This window comes from Cheilinus undulatus, linkage group 22 (assembly GCF_018320785.1).
Source record: "Cheilinus undulatus linkage group 22, ASM1832078v1, whole genome shotgun sequence".
Lineage (NCBI taxonomy): Eukaryota > Metazoa > Chordata > Actinopteri > Labriformes > Labridae > Cheilinus > Cheilinus undulatus.
Genome location: NC_054886.1, coordinates 11,277,034 through 11,292,697, shown reverse-complemented (window position 1 = coordinate 11,292,697; position 15,664 = coordinate 11,277,034). Strand labels below are relative to the sequence as shown.

General features: G+C 38.9%; 1 protein-coding gene across 1 annotated transcript in view; it reads right to left on the bottom strand.

Annotated features, from left to right (window-relative positions):
• The window catches only part of zanl (zonadhesin, like), a 70,638-nt gene that overhangs the window by 9,753 nt on the left and 45,221 nt on the right, over positions 1-15,664 (bottom strand). Inside the window, 21 exon segments of the mRNA XM_041780108.1 lie at positions 55-326; positions 676-803; positions 880-1,044; positions 1,129-1,275; positions 1,810-1,907; positions 2,855-2,999; positions 3,084-3,286; positions 3,406-3,582; positions 4,340-4,434; positions 4,655-4,763; positions 4,852-5,029; positions 5,116-5,363; positions 6,088-6,232; positions 6,364-6,566; positions 6,794-6,963; positions 9,346-9,453; positions 10,353-10,496; positions 11,529-11,674; positions 12,981-13,105; positions 14,531-14,647; positions 15,098-15,236. Of these exon segments, the coding sequence (XP_041636042.1) occupies positions 55-326; positions 676-803; positions 880-1,044; positions 1,129-1,275; positions 1,810-1,907; positions 2,855-2,999; positions 3,084-3,286; positions 3,406-3,582; positions 4,340-4,434; positions 4,655-4,763; positions 4,852-5,029; positions 5,116-5,363; positions 6,088-6,232; positions 6,364-6,566; positions 6,794-6,963; positions 9,346-9,453; positions 10,353-10,496; positions 11,529-11,674; positions 12,981-13,105; positions 14,531-14,647; positions 15,098-15,236 (3,262 nt within the window).

Genomic DNA, 15,664 nt, shown 5'->3' with positions numbered 1-15,664 from the left:
GGGATGAAATTGCGGTTATTATTAACAAGGGCTTTTATTTTGGTGGGGACTTACGACAGAAGGTGCTGGTCCTCCAGCTGACCGTCACTCCTGCGCTCTGGCAGGCTTGAGCGTACGCCTCCACGTTGTCACACAGTGTGGCCTGCATGCCGTCATACTCACACATATCATATATGCAGTTACCCAGGAAGGCCTCAGGGGGCACCAGAGAGTGACAGGGCTTAAAGGCATCAGAGAGGAGGATGGCGCTGCACTGAGCCTCAAACTGAGCCTCTTCCTCTGGGGTGCAGTCAGGATGGACGTCAGGGCGCTCATCGGGCTGACAGCTACAGGAGGAAGGTGATTGAACGATTCAAGATTTATTGATGATGCATTTTGATTTTAAAAAACTACAGAACTACACTTCCTGCTGGTAGGAGCTTCACTTACGCTAATATAATTCAATGACAAACACTTTATTTCTGTCTGTTTTTCCATAGTAAATTTGCTCAGGCGTTATGTTGTTTGGATGCCTTTATTATGAAATGGCTATATCAGATAATAAGCTGTTTCTAGTAGCCTCTTGGAGACAATAAAGGTATACATCCTTGTCTGTATTTTGTACTTGAAAATTTATTTGTTATATTTGATTTAATATTGTGATTATTATGAATGAAACCAGAGTAATGGACTGACCCAGGATCACTGTCTCCCTCTGCCTTCCAGCTGTTTCCCAGCTCAATGGCATCCTTCGCTGGCTGCTTGTCGGGCTTCAGGTTATCGTCGTTAGAGTTGTGGTTGTAGTTTCCACACATGCCACACAGCTGGATAGAGAGGGAGGTTAGTACAGGCTCTAGCGTGTTTCTAATCAATAAAAACATTTAATTTTATAGTCGGTACCTTGTTGAAGTATTCTCCAGGCACAGTGATCTCCAGGTGATGGACTCCATCAAACTTCACCTGCAGGCCGAAGTTGGTGTCCAACAGACTGTATGAGCCGCTGGTGATGACCTTAGCGCCAGCTATATCAATGGTGACCGGGGTCTTAACTCGACGTCCATTCAGCTGGGAGCAAAGAGAACACATTTATCAAAACACTTTGGCCTAATCCTAATCAAGTGGTCTAAATCCATCAAACCTGATCTTTACCAGAACTCTGCGGCCCTTCTGAAGCTCCACTACCTGATCACCAGGCAGGTAGATCTTAGCTGAGCGGACGTACGAGGCCTCTGGCTGGCCACGCTCTTCATTTTTAGCCACAACAGTGAAGTCAGTGACCTGGGTGGTGTTACACACCTGGAGAGAAAAGATGATTTTACTTTTTATGTAAAAAAAAAAAAAAAAAAAAAAAAAGAAAGTCCTTATCATTGGCTCATATTTCTCACCTCTCCTTGTAATATGTTGATTAAAGGTGCAGTGTGTAAAATTGGGACTATCAACATCTCACAGTCAATTCTGAAATGTGATGCTCATTTCTCTGGTGATAACTGTGGGAACCAGTTAAGTTTAAAAATCAATACATGCTTAACTGTTATTTGGTTCCTTCTATGGTGCCATAGAAACAGGCAAAATGCAAAAATCCAAGATAGCAGCGTCCTTGGAGGGGACCCTCCCTATGTATGAATAAAAGGCTTATTCTGAGTTAATTTAAAACATAAATTTAAAAAATGTGTTATCAGATGTCAACACTAATTTAGATCAATCTACTTATAAATGTTATGTTTCATTTTAACCAAGCTTGTTTTGCTAAATGCTACTAGGCTAAATATTACACACTGCACCTTTAAAACTGGATCAGTGGCATAAACATGGCAGATTTGTACTACTTACCTCCACCAGAGTGTACGTGCAGGTTCCCATGAAGGTGTGCATCACTCCATCAAAGGTGTAGTAGTGAGGATCTCCAGCTACCATACATACACCTTTACCTGAGTGTGAATATAGGGAAAAATGTCAGGTAGGCGTCCTGTAAGTTGTAACTACAATCTAGTCTTAAAATTGATTTGTTTTTTCCCCCTGTATTTTTTAATTTCTGCCAAGCCTTTCCTGTACACAAATTTGCATGAGTTGAATTTGAAGTAAGTTTGTGAAGCTCTGACTACAACACAGTTCAGTGTTCTTTGTAGCCAACATAACTATAATTTCATATTATTAATACAAAATCAAGAAACAAGCTGTTTTACAATTAAAGTTTTAATTATGATATGAAGAAATTGTGGAAAAAATCTACCCATGGTCCTTGGAAGTTCTCATTAAATTCAAATTATAAAAATGACACAAAAAAGTTTTTAATTTCTTGTCTTTTGTTTTTCAGAAAGAACTGAATCAAATGAAAACTGTTTTACATCTTACTGCTTTTATGTTCTGAACAAAAAAAGGAAGATAAAAGAATAACCCTGGTGATGTAACATTCTTTTTTTACTACTACAGCAGGTCACAAATACAGGGAAAAAAAGAATGTTCCATCACCATTTTTCCATTGTTTGATCTTCCTTTTTTGATCAAAACAAAAAAAGGATGAAAAACAAACAGTTTTTTATTTCTCTTTGTTTTTTTGTTAACTGTAAAACACAGTCACCAACATCTCTACCTCTACATTATGTGCCATCGATGGACCGCCATTGCAAATCCAAAAAAAGGAAATGTTTAAAAATAGTAGAGGCCTAGGGGTAATGACTGTGACCCCCACAGAGGCTGCTGTCTTTGACATGATGGCCTGGAGTCAAATCTGACCTGTGGCTCCTTTCCTTCAGGTCATTCTCTCCTTTCTCTCTCTCTAACTCCACTGTAACAGACAAAAGTCTGTGCCGTCTGACCTCAACCTTTATGCTGCATGTGTAAATTGATCATCTGGCTGTGTTCCTGCTGCATTTACCTGTAGAGTGACAGTCCAGCACGCCGTCCACCACCTTACACTCCTGGGCGGGGCTGCAGACCCACGGCTCACAGGTGACGTTGTTGTTGCTGTTACACCTGCAGCGCTCTGAGCAGTCCGTCTCTGAGAACCACGAGTCTCCCACCTTAGAGTGAGCACAGAGACAGTTGTTACCACCTGTCTGGACTCATCATATCCTTCATGTCTATAGGATTAAACTCTGACTGACCGGTCGGTACTTCCCGTCCTCATCTGTGCAGCCGCACTCGCTTAGTGGGACACACTTGTCTCCGCTGAGGATGAGTCCAGGGTTACAGACGCACCCCTCCACACATGGCAGGTCACATGATTCTCCTGCGGGGTTCTGACAGCTGGGCTGAGGACAGGCAGGGGCACAGTGGGAGTAGCTGCTGCCGGGGGGGCACTTCAGTGCTGTAAGAGGTTTGGAGGAAATTAGAAAACATTAGAGATTTTATTTATACTGTAGTAATGAGACATCATGGGACTATGAAAGCAAAGCAAATCAGACATGTTTGCACTCAGAAACTTACGACAGAAGGTGTTGTTCCTCCAGGCGATGGACACTCCTGCAGCGGCACACATGTCAGCGTAGCTCTCGATAGCCTGACACAGTGCCACAGGCTGCCCGCCTGTCGCACACATGTCGTACACGCAGTTTTCAAAGAATGACTCTGGAGGAACCACGGCGTGACATGGCTTAAAGATACCTAGAGTTAAAAGTCAGAAACAGATTACTGCATTGTCACTGTCATTCTTATCATTTTTTAACATTTAGGTATCAAACAAAGACATTTAGCGAGTTTTTTCAGATCGCACTGCTGGAGATTTTTTTAATTAATCAATAAAGGGCTCTTCTTAAGCTCATTTTTTGTGTTTCTTGTAAAGTAGGGTTGTTAGGATACTAGAATTTCAATTTTGAGGTGATGGTGGTAAAATCAAACATCATCAGCATACAATGGCAGCACTGATAGAAGCCAGTATACCCAATAGTACAACATGTCTTGTTTTGAATTACCAAAAAAATTGCATCATTTAAGAACATGTGGTCAAACATGAGTTTTGCAGTATCCTGTTATAAACTCATTTTTGTGATCATATTGAGAGAATATTAAGACCTAAAGCCAAATTATTAAACCAAATTTATTAACAAATATCAAAACAAAGTGAAAATAAGGACTTTAGAGTAATTAAAATTAATTCTTATAAAATACAATTTAAATAAATAAAATAATATTTGAAAATTGAAATAGAAAAAAGGAAAGTAAAATAAATCAGTGTCAATAATTACATACAACGAATTAATACATATACATAAATAAAATGAATAATTAAAAGAATAAATTAATTTAAAAATAATTCAAAGAATATATGATAAAAATCCAATCCAATCAAAATTAAATAAAATAAATTCCTATCCAGCTAAATTTCCTTTAAGGGAATATTTAAAGCTCATAAATCCATTACCATTAGGATCAGTGATCATGCCACAGCTGGTCGGTTTCTTGGCGTCTTCCTCCACATCTTCATCACAGTCCTCCTGTCCTCCTCCGTTTGTGCAGCTAAAATGAAAAAAATATATATATATTAAAATAAAAAAAGATTTGTTTGTTTTAACCATCACTGTTTAAACACTTAAAGTCCTTGAAATTAATTTTACTCCCTGATGAAGTTAAGTTTTGTAACATCCCAGATTTTATCTTAAGGTAGAGTCTGCCATTAAAATAAAGCTGTCTCAACAGCATAATAATTATTGTGTATTTATGTGTATCAGGGACTTACTCAGGACGAGGGTCGGGAACCTGCCAGCTGTCTCCCAGCTCGTTGGTGTTTGCTGCCGGCGTGTTGTCTGGTTTCAGGTTGTCATCTTTGGGGTCATCGTTGAAATTTCCTGTAGAAAGAGGAAACCTCTCTGTTGGCTGGGGGTTTTATTCTTCAGGATAAAACTTTGCTCAAAAACAGTACCAAGTGTTTCTTACCACACAAGCCACAGAGCAGACCGCTGTAGGAATCTGGCAGGGTGACGTCAGCATGGTGGTTTCCATCAAAACGGACCCTCAGACCAAACGAGGTCTCCAGAACCACAAACTTCCCACTCAGGTAGATTTTGACCCCGCTGATGGTGGTGACAGGAGGGACGACTGCAGTGCCGTTTACCTGGATATCAGAGAGAGAGACTGCATCTGTCAGATGCTGTACCTGCATCTGTCAGACAGCGTACCAGCCTCTGTCAAACACCGTACCTGTACTTTGCGTCCCTTCCCAAGGATGATGGTTGCTCCATTCACGTTGATCACCACCGCTCTGACGTACGACACCTTCTTGTTGCTCCCTCTGTGCTCGTTCTGGGTGTCCACAGTGAAGTACGGCAGGCCGGAGGACTCATTACAGGGTTTGGTGAGGGTGTAGGAACAGGCGCCCATGTAGTGGTGGGTACGTTTGTCGAAGGTGGAGTAATGAGGGTCACCAGAGACCGAGCAGATACCTGATCCTGAAGTAGAGAGGAAGAGGAGTTCAGTTAAGACTTGACAGTGATTTAGGCCATCATAAATGAGACTAAAAATTAGACATGATTGGGTCTAAAGATCAGATTAGACCAGAGAGTCCTGATGAAACAGAACTGTTTTACAATGATCCATCTATCTATCCATCCCCATTCAGAGGGACATTCTCCAGCTCCTTTTGGGGATCTCCAGGTGTTCTCAGTGTAGATGAGATATATAATCCCTCCATAGAGTCCCAGTATGATATACCTGGAAGTCCTCCTTATGATGGTGATAATAGTGTTTTTATATCCGTCCATCCATCCATCCATCCATCCACTCATCGATCCAATCAGCCATTTATCCATCCATCCATCTATCTATCCATTCATCCTCCTGTGGATCCCAGTTGTTCCCGGTCCAGAAGTGATACATAGCCCCTCCTGAGAGTTCTGGATCTAGAAGTCCTAGAAGTGTTTTTTTTTTTTTTTTTTTTTTTTTAAAGATTTATTTTTGGTCTTTTTGCCTTTATTTGATAGGACAGTGGATAGAGTCGGAAACAGGGGAGAGAGTGGGGAGAGACATGCAGGAAATAGTGCCACGGGCCAGATTCAAACCCGGGTCGCCTGCGTATATGGCATGCGCCTTAACCACTCGACTACCGGCGCACCATGGATTTTGTTTTTTGAGAGGTGTGCGCAGCTAATTAACAATTTTAGATTATAAACGTACCCACAGGTAGACACTCATACTCTCCGTCTTGTAGCTGGCAGCTCTCAGTGGCTGGGGCACAGCTGCTGTCCTGACACTGGATCAGACCTCCGCTGTGACACTGACACTTCTGATTACAGCCCTCCAAGTACCAGTTATCACCAACCTAACCAACACAAGACCACCTTTATTATACACAGCAAGCAGGTACATTATAATATACACAGATTATAATGAAGTAAAGACTTCCTAAAGGCTCGGTTTATAAAGTCCTCAGTGGTTGTGGTTCAGACTCACCGGGTGGTAGGATTCGTTATCGTCCACACAGCCACAGTCTTTAATGGAGACACACCTGTCATTACTGAGGATGAAGCCGGGGTTACACTCACACCCCTCAACACAAACGTCCTCACAACCGGGTGGACCAACCACACCGAGACAGGTCTCCGGACAAGAACTCGCGCAGAGTGAGTATGAGCTGTTAGGGGGGCAGGTCAACGCTGAGGGAGGAAGATTAAGATGGGGATGTTAAGTCAGCAATCTTAGCTCCCTGGATGAAGAATCCTCCTGTTTTTAACTTTTAAACTTATAATTGAATTTTAAGAAGAGTTCTGAGAGTTTGTTAGAGAAAAGAAGCCATGGAAAGTTGGTAAATCAAAGTTATTTTCACGGCCGTGAATTACTGTAGATGAAATATCAGGGATAAACCCCTCTAATAAAGACTCACGGCAGAATTCTGGACTCCTCCATTGGTGGACTTTGGCACCAGCGCTCTGACAGGCGTCGGTGTACGCTTGCAGGGAGTCACACAGAATGCTCTGATTGCCGTTATACTGACACATGTCGAACACGCAACTCTGGAAGAAGGGCTCTGGGTCAACGATTGAGATACAGTCCCTGAAAGAGAGTAAACAACCAATCAGGAGGACAGTCCATCACTTCAGAGAGTTTTTTTTTCAAACCATTCTGCTCTCATACAGGTGGACTCTGCATTTCCTCTGTGGCATACAAAACTTTCTCTGAGCTCTAAATGTATTTCTGCTCTTTGAATTTTTCTCTGAACGAACCAACAGGAAAAACAGGAAGAGGATGGACCAATCCTGTTAGCTTTGCCCATTGTTGCTATGAGGGGGTTCTCCTGCTTTGATCTCACTAAGAAAGTCCAAACACTCTATCACATACACACGAATTATAAAAGTCTGAGATCCAAAAATCATAATTAAACTTTAACAGTAATGATAAAAAATAAGAAAATAAATAAAATATTAATAAAATAAATTTTAAAAAATGAGCCCAGCATAAATAGCTGAATAATTTGTCTCCTTTTTAAAGCCAAAATGAAGTCTGCAGGAGGAACTGAGTTGGAGCTATAGGGCTTGATAGTGGACTGAGATGATGTGTGAGTATGCGATAGAATGTTGGAACTCTCTTAGAGCACAGAAAAAATTTTGTACACCCCAGAAACATTAGAAACTACCTGAATTAGAGGAGAATTTCTGGTCTTTGCACAGGAATTTCTTGGAAATTTTCCTTTTCAAAATAAACACAAATTTCTTTAAATTCTAAATTCCCCAAAATTTCTGTGAAAATTGTATTTAATATTATCTTAAAGTAGGCCATAAAAGACCCCTACCTTTTTTCAAATATTTTCCAAAGTTAAAGTGAAATTTTATCATGAAGCCCAAACATCCCAATTTAAAAAAATCATCAAAACTGTCATGTAAATTGTGATTTAAATCCTGAAAATTATATGTAATATCCAGACATATTCCCTAATATTTCCAAGACACTACCTCTCTTCCCAAAAATGAAGATATACATTTCCCAAAATACAAAAAAATTAAACAACTCCCCTTCCCCCAAGTTCAGATTAAACAAAATAGAAAAATATAAAATAATTCCCGGATGTCAATTAAAATGCCTTAAAACTTTAAAACAGATATACCATAATGTTGTGAATATGCAAAATGAAAGATTCCAAACAAATTTCCTCCAAAATTTCAATGAAAAGACTTGAAAATTCACCAAATTATTCAAATTCCTTAACACTTCAATGAAAACTCCTGATATTTTCAAAGTAAAATTTCCCAACATTTTAAGCAATTTACTTAAACTTCCTGATAATAAATATCAAATATTGAGTGATTTTACGAAATGTAACTCTTTAAATGCCAGTTAGGAATTCCTTGAATGGGATTATCACAGCCTTGAATATGCTAATGAGCAATCCTTTGTTTTTCTTGCATTACTATTTTTTAAATTAAAGATTTTAATAAATTATTATGTGTGTAAGTGGCCAAAAATGGATGCCACACAAATATATCAATAAGAATACTTTACTTTTTTTTTAAATCTGATTTTTTTTGCATGAATCTTTTAATAGAGATCAGACCTGATCATAAAATTCAAATATTTACTTTTTAAAAAGTGATTTAAGCCTTAAAATACCAGTTGTACTTGGCTCTGATGTTTGTATTGTAGATGCAGGGTTGAAGGATGTAAAGAATGGACCACAGAACACAGCTGGCCTACGGACCGTAGTTTAGACACCCCTGCAGCCTTTTATGGTTAAAATAGGGACCTTTTCTCTTTAAGTGTCTTTTAGACTTTATTCAGCCTGTTATTATCAAACTGTATGAATCATTAAAGGTGTGCCCAGGTGTGTCTGGGACGTTCACCGGTCCATGTGATACTCCAAGAACAAGGAGCTTAACAGAACCTGAAACCAGATTAAGAAGTCAGATAATCTAAACAGATAACACAATCTCCATGTTGGGGCTATTTATGGACATGTGTGATCTTTAGTCACTGACCCTTTCAAAATAAAACACCTTTGTTTAGTACAGTTGTAAAGTCATCTCTTAATTGGACCAATAATCGAGGATGTGAATGCTGTTGTTATCTGAAGCAGCTCCACCCTCTGATTGGTGTTTATGACAGTGTGTTATCAGACACAGGAACGCCCAAGCTGATGGATAAAACGAGCTGATAACTAAAGGGAGGGGTCATTTAGGTGGAGAAGGTCGGTAAAATGAAAAATATAAAGACTTGCACACATGTACAAAGGAATGCTTGTTTTTATAAGATAAATATCGATTTATCTTGTTTTCTCATACTTTGTTCTCTGTCTTTTTACAAGCATTTAAACATCCGTGTTTGCTATCTACAGTGCTTTAGTTTTCAGAAGGGATTACGTTCCCTGCCTGTGTTGTTTTGTTACAGAACATAAAATGACAAAGTACTGGAATAGAAGAGGATCTCTGCAGATCAGGTTCTCACCTGAAGGGCCCATTAACATCACTGATTTTGCCACATTTGTCTGGTTTGGCCATCTCATCCTCTACACTGGGGTCGCAGTCAAGGCCGGGGCCGGTGCCAGGAGTACAGCTGAAAGAGAAGAAGAAGACAATCCTTCATTAAGCCAAAAAAGATAAGTTAAAAAAAAAGTTCTGCATACTTCACCCCATGATAAGAACTGTATTTACCAACAGTCTTTCTACTGTGTTGACTGTTGACTGATGATGCCATCAAAGCTAATAAAACATCCCATTCATTCAACCTTAAAGGATGATTAAAAAACTTTCTATCATCTTCCTGAAATTATGCCATCAAAGTGTATAAAATTTTCCATTCTTTTTTCTAAAGGTGATGTCATCACAGTTTATTAAAGCATACCATTCTCTATTTCCAAAAATGTCTTTGAATCTTATAAAATATTCAATTCTTCCCTTTTGCATGCAGGCCCATCAGATTGATATTGAACACATTTTCAGCACATAATGTTGTTATATAAATGAAGTGGACTGGATTGATATTAAGACATTTTGCGGCTTTTTGAGGGTCTTGAACCTTGATGTTGGGGCCAGACAATACGTGTCTGAATCACTTTAGATCATTTCAGGCGTATACCTTGTTTGTGAGGCACACTTATCAAGACTATACCTTGAGGCCCCTTAGAGCAAGGGCCTGAGGTAGTGGCCTCCCTATATCTGATGGTTAACCTACAGATGCAGGCTGAGATGCATGCAGATGCACTGACAGGCTCTTATGCACTGATGGTGAGGTGAATGGCTGCATATAAAGCGGAAATCCCTGTTTTGAGGCCAAAGTGTCACGCTGATCTCTTAGAATAAAATATTTGACTGTCACGCCGTTCCTCAGCGAGCCCGTGTACAGATTAAAGCGTCACATGTGGCTCGCTCACATGCTCTCTTTTCTATCAGAGCCTGAAGGAATTCCAGAAATTCTGCGATTACGATGGAGAGAGATGAGGCACGTGAACTCACGAGTCGTCCTCATCCTCCTCCGTCTGCCAGCTGTTCCCAAAGTCATTCACGTTCCCGACCTGGACGCCATCTGGTTTGGTGAAGTCGTTGTCAGGTTTTCCGTCGTAGTCGCCGCACAGACCGCACATCTGGTCATGGTAGGAGCTGCAGGGAGGAAGACAAGAAGGGATTAGGAGAGGAAGAGCAGTGCCTTAAGGAGTCTTTAGAGATCAAACATGATTGGAAGAATAAATGAGAGTGTGATATTTGGAGAGCAGACATCATCAATAGAAGATCAGAAAGGATTTATGATCCTAAAGACCGCTGATCTTCAGCTGCTCCCATCATTTCTTAATCCAAGGGAAAAAAAAAAATCTCTTTTGTTTGTTGGAGATTAGAGAGTAGGATTTGATTCAGATTATCACATCCTGCAGTCTTTCTATCTTTGGTTGATTCTCAAGTTTTCTCTCCAAATGTCCAGATATGTGGTCGAAGCAGACGTAATCAATGTTCAATCTTTGATTTCAAAGTTGCAGAATGGGTCATTTGCAAACTGAGTTTGTTTCAAATATTTTCTGGAATGTCTGGTGAGTTTTTGGGCATGTTTAGACCACAAAAACAAAAAAATAAGAATGCCTACAGTTTCAGGAGGGTCTCTGTGCTCTGAGGTTGATACTCAGGCCTTTTTTATATAAATAACAGCTTAAATGTTTGGCTTTTACCTCCATCATTCACAGTCTATTGACACCTATAGAAAACAACAGAGGAGTTTTTGATTATCCAGATGTTATCCTAATGAGGGATTAACTTTGCATCTGTCTTTTTCTCTGAAAATTCAACATAGGAGTAAATTCACATTTATAACTCCAACTGGACATATTTGGCACTTAAGTCTGTGCTATGTACCCATTTTCTTTGTAAAAATGTTATACAGGAGCAGAAATGCTTGGATTGTCATATCAGTGACAGCAACAACCTGAAGAAGTGATTTTGATGAAATTTAAAAACACTGGAGTGGAAATTCTATAAACCCTGTTCTGTTTATGAATTTTCCAAATAAAGAAAAGAAGAAAAAAAAAAAATACACATCATATAAGAGATGTTTAAATATCCTGACTAAATCAGTGTTTTTTAAAATCTTGTCAGTCTGATAGATGTTCTGAGTCTCATCCTCAGGACCAGAACGTCTCCACCAACCTGGGCACAGAGATCTGAGCATAGTGGTTCCCATCCCAGCGGACCACCAGGCCAAAGGTGGTCTGCAGTGTGACGTACTGGCCGGCCAGGCTCAGGGACATCAGGGGAGAGGGGGAGTGAGGCAGCGCCACCCTCAGGTTGTTCACCTGCAGAGATGACGTCAAACAGAGCGGTCAACACTTGTTTACTGACAGTTTGATGAAATCAGATTTATCACAGATTATAAGAAACGTGGACAAACATTCAGCACGCTGGGATTTAAAACCTGACGGATCAGAGAAACCGGGACCAGCACAGACAGATTTCTGGGATTATGGTTTTAAAAAAGATGGAAGGAGGATGAGATCGAGGAAAAAGGTGGAAGGACAGGAAATCAGGACTGACAGCGTGGCCACATGCTGTATAAGGCGGACTCTCAGCTCTGCTGCTTCCTCACGTCTATGAACCACAGAATCAATTCAATAAAACTGAAGTAAAATAAGGTAAATATACCAAACTGTAACTAAAAAAAAACTGTTTCACAGATGAACTTTACAAATTAAGGGGAAAAGTTTAAAAGTGTACAAAACCTTCACTGTGCGTGTACGAAGCTTCCTTTGCTTTTGTGCCAATCTGTATTTTGTTTGCACACATCAGAAACTTTGTCAGCGTATCAGACTTTCTTTGCCTGTGTATTTAACTTTCTCTATGCAAACAGATCTTTTTTCTGCACATACAAAACTTCAGACAAAATTTGGTTTATACACAAACAAAAATTTCTCTGTAGATGTACGAAAATTTTGTTTGCACACAAGCAAAACATTTTTTCTGTCTTCTCACGTACAAAACTTTGTGTAATTGTATATGTACCTATGTTTATGCATGTAAAAAAACTCTGTATAATGTCAGGGACAAACAAAACTTACTCTGTGACTGTATGAAAAGTTTTTGCTAAATTACGCAACTACTACAAAAAAGTTTCATATAGACATAAAGAAAGTTTTGTATGTCTATATGAAACTTTTTTGCGCATGTAAATAAATATATAACTTTAGGGACAAACAAAAATTACTCTGTAAGTGTAAGAAAGTTTTCTGCTAAAGTATGGAGTACTACAAAAACTTCTTCATGACACTTTTCTGTGCGCCAACAAAATTTTGTTTGCACACTTACAAAAGTGTTTCTGACAGTGTACAAAACTTTATCTCCACATAGCCATTTCCTATTGGTTGGTAAAATAAAATCCAAGAGCCGAGATATGATTAGATTATGCAAAGAGAGTTTTAGCAAGTGCACAAAGAAAAATCTGAGCCAAAAATCTATGTCTTGCTCTCTCAATGTTAAAATGTGCTGAACGCAACGATAATGACTCCATAGAGTGTTGTTGTACCCTGATACTCAGAGTGTGAAACAGCCGTGTGAGGAGTAGGAAACATGTTCCTGCATGTTACAATGATCTATGTCCACACTGACCAGCGTTCTCCGGCTCTTCATCATGGTCACGGTGACTCCGTTCACTGTCACATAGAGTTTCTTCAGGTACGATACACCTGGCAGTCCTCGCTCCTCGTTCTTCCCCTCCACAGAGAACCAGGGACCTGAAAAACATCACAGGTGTTAAATTAGCCTCAAAAGGTGATCAAGGGTCTGGGAAACTTCCTGTTATAGCAACTTTAATAGGAAAAACTTTTATTCAGTTAGCAGCAGTAGTTTATTCATTCAGCATTAAAACTGAATCACCAGCAGTTTATGCAAGACAGAAAACCAAAACACAGAGGGGTACAGCTGACAGTAAAGGTTTATTGGGTTAGGTATTAGAATTTCCTCAACATTCCAGTAAACATTTCCCCCAAAATTCCATGTAAATTGCAGGACATTTGAAAGCAAATTCCCCATAAAATGTCTCTAAAATTCCCTTGAATATCCAAACAAATTCCCTAAAATTTCCATGAAAAATCTTTAATATTTCAAAGGACACTCCCTCCCAAAATTCCTGATCAAATTCCCAAATATTCACATATTAGAAAAATTGATAAATACATTTTTCAAATTTAATCCCCCCAAAACTCAGATTAAATTCCCCAAAATTACAAAAACACAGCCCATAATTTTTCTTGTAAATGCCTGATAATTTCCAAACAAATTCTCCCCAAAAATGTCTTATCAAAGTCCTCAAATTTTACAAATACATTCCCCACAAATTCAGGTAAATGATGAATCCCCCAAGCATCCAGACAAGTTCCCTGAAATTTTTATGAAAATTGCTGAAAATTTTGAAACAACTTCCACTATGATTTTTGATTCAGATCAAACAGCAAAGAATTACAAATGTATTTCCCAGTTTCCTATGCTTATACCTTACAATTTCCCAACAAATTTCCCAAAAGTTCCAAATGTAACTCTGAATTATACAAACATATCCTCAAAATTTCTAGGAAAGTACACTCAAATTTCCAAGACAATTCCTGATTTTTGTTTTTTATAACAAATTCTCCCAACATTTTTAGTGAATTACTTAAACTTCAGAGGACATTCTGGACAATTATCTCCAAAATTCGACTAGCAGAAGCGATGACTATGCTGCAGGAAAGCCAAATAGGATGTTTGTGGATGCAGGATCAGAGGAGATTAAACACCATATACAGGATTTTTTACATTTTTAAATATCCATAAAGCACATCTGCGTTTTCATAAAAGCTTGTTTCTAACTGAAGGTTGTTTTTTGTGTTGTGGCTATGGTGCCATCTTCTGGTCTTAGGTTAATTTACAGGATGACTTGAGGCACATATGAGACGTTTGATATTTGGGTAATGAAATGTGGGGATGGGTTCTAGCAGATGTTAAGTTCTATAACAAATTGATTCTACAACATTTAGGGTTAATATCCAGAGAAATAAAAAAACCTTTCTCCATATGAGCTGTAGTGGTTGTGGGTAAATTTACTATGCAGGAATTGAAACCATTCAATGTATTTTATTTATTAGTGCCTTTCTCAGCACTGATTTAGACCTATGTGTTCCTACCTGTGTTGTTCTTGCAGGTTCTGGCCAGCGTGTAGGTGCATGTTCCCATGAAGGTGTAGAACTTCTTATCAAAGGTGCTGTAGTGAGGATCTCCAGAAACCACACAGTCCTGAGAGCCTGGGAGAAGAGAAACCAGCTAAATGAATGAGACGGTATCCATCACAACAAAACCAGCCATCACAAACACAGTTTGAGTTTCCACAGGGTGGTCCTGGTCGGTCCAGTACAGTTTGGCACAGTAGGATAGGTATGCCTGCACCTTACAAAAGGGTGCCAAAAAAGTCAGAGGTATGGGTCGGGTATTTTGGGATTCTTTCTTATATTTGATAAATGGAAAAAATGAAAATGTGGACCATTGTGTACAGACACCAGACTGTTCTGTAAACTACACCTTATTTCTATGAGACAGATTTCTAGTGCGGAGACAAAATTAAGGACAACTTCCATCACTATATGATAGATAAATAAATTTTTTTTTCATAGAATTAAATATCAGATGCAAAGGGGGAAGTTCTGCCCTCCCAATATTTTATATAAATGCATAAAAATAAGTAAAAATTTTCTTACCGGTTGGATAACATCCCAGCTCTCCGTTCTGGTTTTTACACTCGTGCATTGGGGGGCATTCGTATGGTGAACAGGTAACACTGGGGGCAGTACAAATGCACTTTGACTGGCAGTTGTCGATATAAAACTCCTCTCCGGGCTAAAACACACATAGACATGCAAAAAACACACATTTATACATTGAGAATTAAAACTCAAAAACATATTCAGGAATGTAAAAGGATTACCAGTTCCTAACCTTAACTGTCTTTTACAAAAAAAAAAAAAAAAAAGTTAACACGGGTCAAAAATGTACACAAATATTAGAAAACTTCAGTTATCACTAGTTATTCAGGGAATTAGTACTGTTAGTTTTTAAAACTCACCTTTTACACCAGATACCCACCTCTTTCTCCCAGATTAACCTTTAAGACCTAAGATCAATTATCTCTACGTCTAAACCATCAACCTGTTTTTTAGACCTAATCCCAACCAAGCTGATTACATCAGTTTTTCATCTGGTTAGCAAGTCTATTCTGGACATGATAAATATGTCATTATTAGCTGTAATTAAACCTCTACTTAAAA